This window comes from Ctenopharyngodon idella, chromosome 13 (genome assembly GCF_019924925.1).
Source record: "Ctenopharyngodon idella isolate HZGC_01 chromosome 13, HZGC01, whole genome shotgun sequence".
NCBI lineage: Eukaryota > Metazoa > Chordata > Actinopteri > Cypriniformes > Xenocyprididae > Ctenopharyngodon > Ctenopharyngodon idella.
Genome location: NC_067232.1, coordinates 11,282,679 through 11,293,523, shown reverse-complemented (window position 1 = coordinate 11,293,523; position 10,845 = coordinate 11,282,679). Strand labels below are relative to the sequence as shown.

Below are 10,845 nucleotides of genomic sequence, written 5' to 3'. Positions count from 1 at the left end.
ATCTGCTTACACCCCACTGACAGTGGGGTTGGGGTGGACCTTCATGCTTGCATTTTATCTAAAAATTTTACATTTTTGTATGAATCAAATCATAGGAATTCATAGGAATTTAAAAATTAACTTTCCCATAAGATTGGTAACTCACTGATAAACTTCCTGCTTTGAACTTAAAAACTGCTGCAAGTCTGTAATTTGAACTCAAGATCCAGATTAGTCTGATTCATGAGCAAATCATTCAGATCATTTTATTAACCAAATCAACTAATTCATTAAAAAGATTTGACTCAAAATACAAATTAATTGATTAACATAAATGTATACCGCATGAGATATGGTCCACTTTTGTGATGCTTTATGAAGCTCTAGTCCTCATAAATTTTGATTGCATATAAATACAATACATACAATCTTCAATGTTGGGTTTCATGCCACCCATGATCGGACCTCATAAAGAAGGCACATGATGGCCTTATGAGATTTCATCACTGTTTTTGAGACTCCTTCAGTCCTCTCATGTTCCCACTCTTTGAATTCTGCTAGCTTCTGGTGTCTTCTTCGATCTTCTATCTATAGCCTTTTTTTATCCGATAAGAAGACATGAATAAACTGCAATGGAAACACATTTACCGAATAAGTCCATTGATGCACAACCAAAAAACTTGTGTGACTTTGTCTTAGCAGTGAATGTGATTGGATAACTGGACTAACCAGCAGACCAATTTCTTTGCACAGCATCTCAAATGTTGGTTTGATCATTCTGAAATGCCTGAGCCAAAGTCTGTCATCAGAATGATTTGGTATAATGGCCTCCCAGAAAGTAAAGCAAGATAACATAACAGCCTTTATTGCGTTTCGTCTGCTTGCTCTGAGACTCCAATTTTACACATAAGTAAAATTCGCAGCTTTGGATGGAAACATAGTTATTGTTCCCTACTTCCAGTCTGCATGTATTTAAGTAGGCAATCGGCCATAATTGCCCATAATTCATTCAGAGAGTTATTTTTGACATAGATAAAAATGTCTGAAGTCAGTAATCATATTGTTTCTACTTGAAGTGAAAAGTTTTTCCACTTTCCCATTCTTACCCTTTAAGTAATGATGGGTCCTTTTAAGCATGGCTCTGCACTTAATCCTCACTCATTTTCTCTTAACAGCCAAAGCCCAGTCCTGCAATTAGACTGAAATGTCACCAGACTCAGTGCGTTCATGCCTCACTCCCACTCTCGATACCCTCCACCCACCGCCCCCCGCACAGTTACTCCGCTTTTAGCGGAAGCATGCATCCTCCTTCCAAATGAACCTTGCTTAGGCCTTGACTCTGCACTTGTTTTTCTGCAAGCCGTCAGCTCTGGTGTCACCCAGATCCTGTGCCAGCTCCACATCTATTACTCACCTAATTGATGTAGAGGCCCGTGTGGCTGTGCTGCCGCCCTGCAGATTAACCAGCCAGAATTATTTTCACTGCAGCCATTGCGACCCATAGAGCATCTCAGTCTAGTGTTATATTACTCTGTACTGCCCCAGAGGGCATGGGAAAAAACAGGGGGCATCCATGGTGTTTGGAGCATGATCTGAACTTCAGCCAAAAAACTGTGCAGTATTTAGGGCTGTCCTGATGAGCATGCAAACACATTCATTTGTGTTCAGATGCAGGTGGATATGTCTTTAGCAAGGGTTCATTCTATGTTGGTTATGATTTCTGATTTTTTCAATTTGCATTGAAAAGTGAAAAACATCACAAAATTGTTTCACACAGGAATTGAGAGTGACTATGTCTTCAGAGAAATATCTTAATCACATTAGACTGACCTTGTATCTTTTTTTATTTTATTTTTTTTAAGGACGGTAATTTACATTAAGATGACAGGACATTTGGTGCCAGTGCTGTGCTTGCCAAATGTTAATCCACCTTTGTTGGGCAGCAATCCAAGCTACTGTTGATAATAATAGATACAGGGCCTGGTTAGCATGATTCATGCTCATGCCTCATCTTTCCACACATTATGAAACCGTATATTGTTGATCTCATGAATGGAGATGTATTTCTCTTATTGCAAGACTGTCACATTGAATATATTTGGTCTAGAGGCCTCTTTGTCAAAATTGTTTTTAAACACACTACAAAAAAAAAATGTGTGAAATAACTGTACTTTTCACCACATGAATTATTGTTTTTGGGAAAGTTATATATAAATAACTCAAAGTTGTGACCCAAGTTAAATTCTCAGACAAATAATTTGAAATAAAATACAAATAATGAAAAACTCAACCAGAACTAGACTGTAATGTTTTGTGACCTAAAATGTGCTTTACTGGCCCCATAAAGTTATATTTGTATTGTAATACATTATTTTCCTCAGCATGTATCATGTGCTAACCACATGTAAACCATAGTTGTTGGATAATTGTGAATCAAGCCTTAAATTTATTGTTGACAGTAACTAATTTTTTGCCTGCTATTTTCAGTAGCTTCCTTACTCAGTCCACCTGAACATGCAGTAAAAAAATTAATCTCTCAGCTATATGAGTTTATGTATATGTTGCATTTTTGAGACATGAGGCCAGTCTTTTTGTACGTGGCTAGTATGTAACGTTTTGAAAATAACGTCTTTCACATTGATTGAATCAGTCCTACCAAGGTTGCAAGCGGTAGATTAAGAATGAAGTATCAAAACCAATTTTAGCTTAGTTTTAATTGAAACTGTCGACATTTAATTAAACGTTTTGATTTCTGCAACAAAAATAATTCATCATTATTATTATTTATTATAATTTATTATTATTATCTGGGTATGTATTAGTAGTTCTACCATGCACACAACATTACCAAAAGATCAAAGTTGTCTGCCGAACTTTTTAAAACGGCTAGTAAATTTTATGCTGGAAATTGGATACATTTGGGGGAAAATATAATAAACAATAAACTAGTTGCCGAATAAAACATTTCTCTCTTGAAAAGAGAAAAATGGCCTCTCAGTTTAGACAGTATCAACATTATATATCCATCTTACCAGATGTGTGGGCAGATCATTTACAATCCCCAGAAAGGTCATGTGAATAAAAGTTAGCGAAAATATCCGATATTGCCTGTGAAATCTGAGCTTTCAGGGTGGGAAGCGGAGAATAAATTATGAAATAAAACTGTCCAGACAGACGTTCACTGGAGTAAGTGAAAAAAACCTCTGAGTCATTAGACGCATGCAGAATACTCACAGACCCCGTGTAGACAATGAAAAATGACTTATAAATATTTTTGGTCAGTCCTTCAGGCATAGACAATCCCGTTCAAGTTGCATTTGTTAGCTGTGCACAACTCTTTTCTGCAACAAGGTAGGCTACTGAATTTAAAAAAACAAAACAAAACACAATTATCGTAAGTTTTGCACAATATCAAATCAACGGCAGTGTAGGCTAACACTTCTTTTGACTGATAATTGTTCAGGATGATAATTCTATATTATCGAATATTTAATAGGCTACTTTGTTGTAATTATGCGATATAAAAATGCATTATTATTATTATTATTATTATTAATAATAACTGTAATTAAATATAAGTAGTATGCGCTGAATTTAATGTATTGTAAATCGTGAAATTTTGTATATGCATGAATTCAGTAGTGGTATCTTCCATGGCATTTCATTGCGTCATATCTGCTTACGCAGGCATCCTGCTCACTGTAGGCAACACTAAATGATCATGTCACACAGGCGTAACCACCTGCCTCTGTATCCTTTTTTGGTGTGTGTGTTTTTTTTTGTTTTTGTTTTTTTCATTCATTTTCGGTGGACTATTAATTTGTTTGAGGAATGTATGCAAAAGATGCTGATTTTTATTGTTGTTTTGCTAATATGTAGCCTATTTATTTGAGCTATTATAAAGTGAGCCGTTGTTATGATTAGCCTACATTTTTTGCCGAATTTCTATACATGTTCGTACTCGCTACAAATTATATAATTAAATATGAATTATTGTCAAATATTGATACAAATGAATAGCCTTTATACATTTTTTTGGAATACATTCACTTTAAGAACATTTAAACAAATGCGTGACTATAACAAAGCGGCAAAAATAAGAAAACTTTCAGTAGTGGAGCTATAGTCTACTAACCAACAAAACGCACTGTTTTCTCATGCTGTAGATCAGCCTTTATCCGCCATATACGCGGCTGTTATCCGTTGTCCCTCGTGGTGAGCTTCAGCCTTATTCTGCCAATTTAACCGAGGCCTCGTTACGCTAAAGTACACGACGGAGCAATGCAAAAACAATAATTAGACGCTTTAATCAATGCACTAATTATATGAAATGCATACGCGCCAAAAATTCAGTCGGTTATAGCCTTCATAATGAATTGTATTTATTGTAATCAAGTTAAAATTAGCTATTTTACATGGTTTTAGTTTTATTTCTTTGCATCTGTAAGTTTACCCCCGTTCTGCGTAAATCGACGAAAAATACATCCCATAATGCCAAAAATACCGGGGATTGAACAGCAGGCGATTTTTAGAGATGAAATATCTTACTGCTGATGTGAGCTGGCCCTTTGAGCTTGAATTATGGCAAAGAAGATTTGGTGCAGCTGAAGGGGACGATCTCTCTCTCTCTCTCTCTCTCTCTCTCTCTCTCTCTCTCTCTCTCTCTCTTACACACTCACTCGCTCACACATAGACACTTATTTTGTTCTATCCACAAGTATTATCAGCCATGATATACTACCTGACTTTAAAATACATTTATGAAATAAACCATAGAGAATTTTAAAGCACACATTTTTTGTTTAAAAATGTATTTTAATTGCAAGAATCGACAGCTTACTGAATGTGTTTTTCTGATATTTAATTCTACTTTAAATATTTCACCAAAATTGAAATGTGCTATATTACAATAACGTGGTACAAAAGTGTAAATAAGAACGAACAGAATATCGACAAATCATTAATTTGTAGTAAAGAGTGGGAGCGTTAAGTATTGTAATCCGGCTGAGCTCCTCCTTCCGGCCATGCCCTCTAATTAACGGGGCTCCTTTCCTGCTAAAGTCTGCATCGGACTGCAACATAGTCAAAGAGCAAGAGGGAGAGAGAAAGAAAGAGAGAGAGGGAGGGAGAGAGAGAGAGAGAAAAGTGCCACTGGATGTAATTGATTGTCTTGCTATCAAGAATAACTTGTTAGTAATAGTCAATTCTGGCTGCTTTTGAGGCTGACTGTTTCCACTGAAGCATCAGAGGTTGTCAGGCTGCTTCTCACTGAAGCTCAACCGTTATCCAGGAGCTGAGGACAGCAGACGTGGCTTTTATTTTTTTAAAGAAAGACTTAAAGTTCTCCAACCCTGCGGCAAAAGCAACAACATGCTGCTGATCGGCTACATCTAATTCCACGGATTTGGGGATATCTTCTCATTCAAGTTGCTCTCAATAGTTTTTATAGACTGAGCTGTTCTGCATTGTCCGAATTCGAAAATACAAAACTCTAGCATTTTTTTTTTTTTTTAAACAAGCTAAAAAGACAAATAATGACCTCCAAAGAAGACGCAAAAGGCGCCTCGGTTGAGGATCGAAGGCGCAGTCCGTTGGACCATCTTCCTCCCCCTGCTAACTCAAACAAGCCCCTCACACCGTTCAGCATAGAGGATATTTTAAACAAACCGTCAGTAAAACGAAGTTACACAATTTGCGGCACGGCGCACCTGCTCTCGTCCGGTGAGAAGCACCCATCCACGGGCCATTCCCTCTCCAACCGCGCGCTGCTCACCCAGACATCTCCACTGTGCGCCCTGGAGGAACTCGCCAGCAAAACCTTCAAGGGACTGGAAGTCAGTGTTCTACAAGCGGCAGAAGGTAAACAAAAGGCCCACTGCGTGTGCAAAATTGTGTTCAGGCTGTGATATTTTTAAGGACACTATTTCCAAAAATTTATTATAAAAAAATGTTTTCAGCAGCTGAAGTGAAATTCAGTAGAGTATTTTTTTTTTTTTTTTTTACGTTTTATTTGTTTTAAACGCTTGTTTTTGGTTTTTCAAAGATTATCGAATGTATTTGTTAAAATAACGTAAACAAAGCACAAAAATGTGAGATTCTGTTCACGTGTAATTTAAAATAAAAGGTTAAATATAATAATAAAATAAATATAAACGGCTAAAATATGTGTGCACATGCAATTAAAAATAGGATTTAGGTGTTCGTATTTTAAGGCCTGTTTTGTCAATTGAAGCTAAACGAATAAACAATCTTGAAGGCATTTTAGAAATGATAGTAGGCTAATATTCTTATTATTTATATTAATATTAAATATTTTACATTTGCTGCCACTCATTTAAGAAAAGTAGCAGACTGAATGCATTTCAATGTCGCTGCATTATTTTTGTTTGTTTAGGAAGAGACGGCATGACACTCTTCGGTCAGAGGAATACCCCCAAAAAGCGGAGAAAGTCGAGAACAGCCTTTACCAATCACCAAATCTACGAACTGGAGAAAAGATTTCTGTATCAGAAATATCTGTCTCCTGCTGACCGGGATCAAATCGCTCAGCAGCTCGGGCTCACGAATGCTCAAGTCATCACCTGGTTCCAGAACCGTCGAGCCAAACTCAAAAGAGACCTGGAGGAGATGAAAGCGGATGTGGAGTCGGCCAAAGCAGTAGGCAATGTACCTTTTGAGAAAATGGCCAAACTAGCAGACCTAGAGAAATGCGTCAATGGCACTCTCGGAGAATCAGTGGCCAAGTCTCCAACGCGATCTAATCACGAGCACGAGGGCACCAACAAACTCCACATGTCACCATCATCACCATTTACAGACCACACAACGAGCAAAGAGTGTTCGGAGGATGAAGACGAGGAAATTGATGTCGATGACTGACTTTCCTTGAACAGCTTCGGTATTATTTACCTTTTTTTCCCGAGATGGTCCTCTAAAACCATAGAGTTGAAAGTGCCATTAATGCACCAAATGTATTAAATGACTTGTATTAAAAGCAAATATAAAAAAGGAAAAAACAAAATCAAAGCAAGCATGGGACAGTTTCTTCAGATCTATTTATGCAGTGGCAGTATCGTAATCATTTAGCCTATTCGTTGAAACAGATAGCTGAAGAGCAATAAGTACATTGATAATATTTACACACACACATACACACACACACACACACACACTTAAAGCACGATTCCCCACGCAGAACTTTTTTTTTTTACCCGGTTCTGACTACATTGAATGCATGTTTTATTTGTTTCACGAAATTATTTTAGTTAAAAACGGCTGCAGATCTTATAGAGATATCTCAAAATATCCCGAAAATGAATTGAGACGCGTAGCCTCCCTGCGTGTCCCTGTTATGTTTTTTGGCCTATGACTAAAATCGTTTGATAAAAGAGTGTATTATAGAAAATTTCCTACAAAAAGCTATCACAGGAAAAAAAAAAAAAAAAAAAAATCGACTTCTCTGATTAAATCTGGATTGTCACATTTTAATATATTTCTTATGGTTTGTATGCCTGTAAGTGCCTTTTAAGCCAGGAAACCATTTAAACCAAGTGTACAAAGTGTAATGTATTTAAAATGAAATAAAAATGTCTTTCTCTAAATTTTTGACGTTAGTCTGATAGTCTTATTTATCGTTTTCGAAATAAGCAATCACGTTAATATAAACAAAGCTTGTGTAAAATGGCTTCTTTTGGTTGTTGTTTATCTTTGTAGCCTACTTTTAATTCCTGCACCAACACTCTTTAAAATGAATTGAATGTGTTTTAGATTTGACATTTTACGCTTTTGATTTTCAAAATGGCATAACATGTTTTCCTGTCCCCACGATGTGTTTCAATATCCACAATGGATGTGTGTGAGAAACAGAAATCTGGATTGATGAATGCGCGCATAAAGGATGCCCAAAAACGCAGGGTTTTTGGCCCGTTTCTCTGCGGTTGAAAGACGCTATTTCCCTGCAAAGCGAAGAGATGCAGTCATTTCTAGCGTAAGGCGTGAAAACTGGGGACAAATGAGCAGTCTCCCCTGATGTGACAAGCTACAATGAAGCATGCTCTGCCTCCCGCGGCTCTCAATACGGAGACAAGCGTGTCCCACCGAATAAAAAGGACACAAACGTTTGGAGGCCATATGGTTTTTGAATTTTCCTCACAATTTTCAGACAATTTGATGGATTGAGCTGGCCTTCTTTTTAAAGTGTTTCGCTCGGTTTTCAACAAAGGCAATAATGCGCACAGGGGCGAGGGCATCTGGGCCTATTAATGTCCCCTCTTTTCTCTCTTTTCACTCGGCTGTTTTAAACAAGTCAATGAATTACAATGATACTGACTCGTCTTGTTAAGAGGTTGTCTTCTGCTTTTGTTTGTTTGAGTGTTTGGCTTAAAATAATAAAGTTACCATTTTGGCTACACGTAAAAGCAGAGCATATGGCTGGAGTGACACTGTATGGAATTAGAGCAAAATTCCTCGCGGGGTTTGATCGAGTTACTTTTGCATTTAGTAATTTTTGTATTCTTTGCTAGATGTTTTATTCAAACACATAGATGTTGCTTATATATATATATATATATATATATATATATATATTAGTATATATATATATATATATATATATATTAGTATATATATATATATATATATATATATATTAGTATATATATATATTAGTGTATATTGTGTATATATATTTATATATAGCCTAATATAAATATATATATATATATATATATATATATATATATATATAAATAATATTTTTATATATTTATATATATATAAAAATAATCTTCGGTCATGTTTTTTGCACGTTTCTTTTTCAATTCGTAACAGATTTGATAGGCACATTTGTGTATTAGATAAGAACGGTTAAAGAATGATTCTATATTAATTATTTCTATTAAGTTCAGTTTAATAATAATATAAACAACATTTCTTAAATAATAATAATAATATTTTATTATTATTATTTACATGTAATTAATCAAATTGTCATCATTATTATTACACATTCAAAACAAATATACTTTCATTTTTATAAAAAAAATATTGTATTTATACAATAAAAGGTTATTATTGATTGTTATTAATCTTATAATTATTTTATCATTTGTTTGTACTCGTCTAGGTCTGCTCATATCCAATGTAAGTAGTCTACTAATTTAGGCAAACATCTTTAGTCGAATTGCAGAATTGTGGATAATACAGTCGAGTAAAAAAAATATTCGTGATTCCATATTCGAGTTTTGGAACTAAGAAAATAATTCTATCATAAAAAATGAAAAAGCTCCATCGCAACTATGAATAGACTATTTTAAGCAACATGGAGCTGCTGTAATAGCGGGATCAGAGATAATATGCGGACAATGTGATATTTGTCACCGCTCCATTAACATGAGCAGGTCGCCAGAGTCTCCAGCACTGTCTGCTCATGCGCCTCTTTGCTGCAACAGAATCATCACACATCTTTTCTATATGTGTGATTTACCGTTTTCTATCCAACTTTACACGTTTAGGTTACTTATTAGTCCACATCAAACACACAGACCAGAGGGACGCATTTAGGGCTAGCTGAGATGAGAAGACTCGGATGTCCTTATCCAGGCCAAGTCGGTCCCTCTCTCTTCGCGCTGTTTGCACAGGCAGAAAGTAGAAAATGTATATAAGGGGTGCTGATATATCAGGGGCGCGCGAGCTGGTGGGGTTCAGTTCCTTATTTTATGAGGTGTTGTCAAATGTGGCAAAGATAAGTAATACTACAATCTGAAAGAGCATAACGTGGTAATTAATCCCAAAGTCTTAAGTGTATTTCAGCTCAAGAGAGAGAGAAAAAAATCTCTAATTCAATCGTCCGGAAAATTGAAGTTTGATGCATGAGTCCCTGCTGAAACAATGGGGTTTGCACCCTCCCTCCCGTCCTCTCTCTCTCCCTCTCTCTCTCTCTCTCTCTCTCTCCATCTCTCTCCTCAACCATTTACCCTTTCTTTTTTTCTGGCTAATCGTTTGATTAGAAAAGAGGAGATACCAGCGATTTTCTGCCTTAATTAAAATTTAATATATATTTTTTTCATTGCAGATAGATAGATAGATAGATAGATAGATTTTTTCCTTTCACGCAGTTAACATTTTAAAAAACCTTTCATCGACTCCATGCGAGACTATGTCATGAAAGTGTATGATTCGAGTTGAAAAATTAAGCAGATTAACCTGAGGGGAAAGCTTGATTGATCACTAAATAGGGGTGGATTCGTGTGTTTTAGTTATAACGCTTCTGTGGGACCCCCTTAATACTTCAAACTTCAATTTTACGGACGATTGAACTAAGCATGTCCCTGACAAAGTTGATATATGTATTAATTTTCTTTAACTGTTGATTAATTACTCTCCACTGAAAGAATTATACAAGATTTTCGCCTCAAATTTGCATATTAATCAAATTCTAGTTGATAATTCAAACGGAAAAATGGATCTAAGGGAGTTGAGGGGCATAACTCGAAAAATATACCTAGCCAGATATTTTTTCCCCTCCCTCGCTGCTAAGCTGCGTGTCTAGTGTATTAAAATCAAAGATGCAGAACGAGTTAGCCTGGCTATTTGGTGAAAACAGAAATTGCCTGTCCAGTTTTATGATGTGTTCATGCTGAGCAGGCAGATCTTAATGTGTCCTGTCAAAATGTCTAAGATTTAAAGGGGAAAGAGGCCTATTCAACATAGGAGCTGTGTGTGTGTTTGGAAGAGAGCACTGGGAGCAGAGCTTTCATATGTGTAATTTGCCACGGAAATCCCTTTTTTATCGCCCACCTATGAAGCATACTAATATTTAGACATTTTGATATTTTCATGGCAGGAGCATATGCTTATTTCTTTTGC

At 36.1% G+C, this 10,845-nt stretch overlaps 1 protein-coding gene across 1 annotated transcript; it reads left to right on the top strand.

Moving 5' to 3' along the window:
• The first annotated feature begins 4,649 nt into the window (after positions 1-4,649).
• On the top strand, positions 4,650-8,452 carry lbx1a (ladybird homeobox 1a). The gene is made up of 2 exons (XM_051917230.1): positions 4,650-5,838; positions 6,374-8,452. Exons 1-2 carry the CDS (start codon positions 5,514-5,516, stop codon positions 6,856-6,858), a joined length of 810 nt encoding a protein of 269 aa, XP_051773190.1. The 5' UTR covers positions 4,650-5,513; the 3' UTR covers positions 6,859-8,452.
• The last annotated feature ends 2,393 nt before the right edge of the window (positions 8,453-10,845 follow it).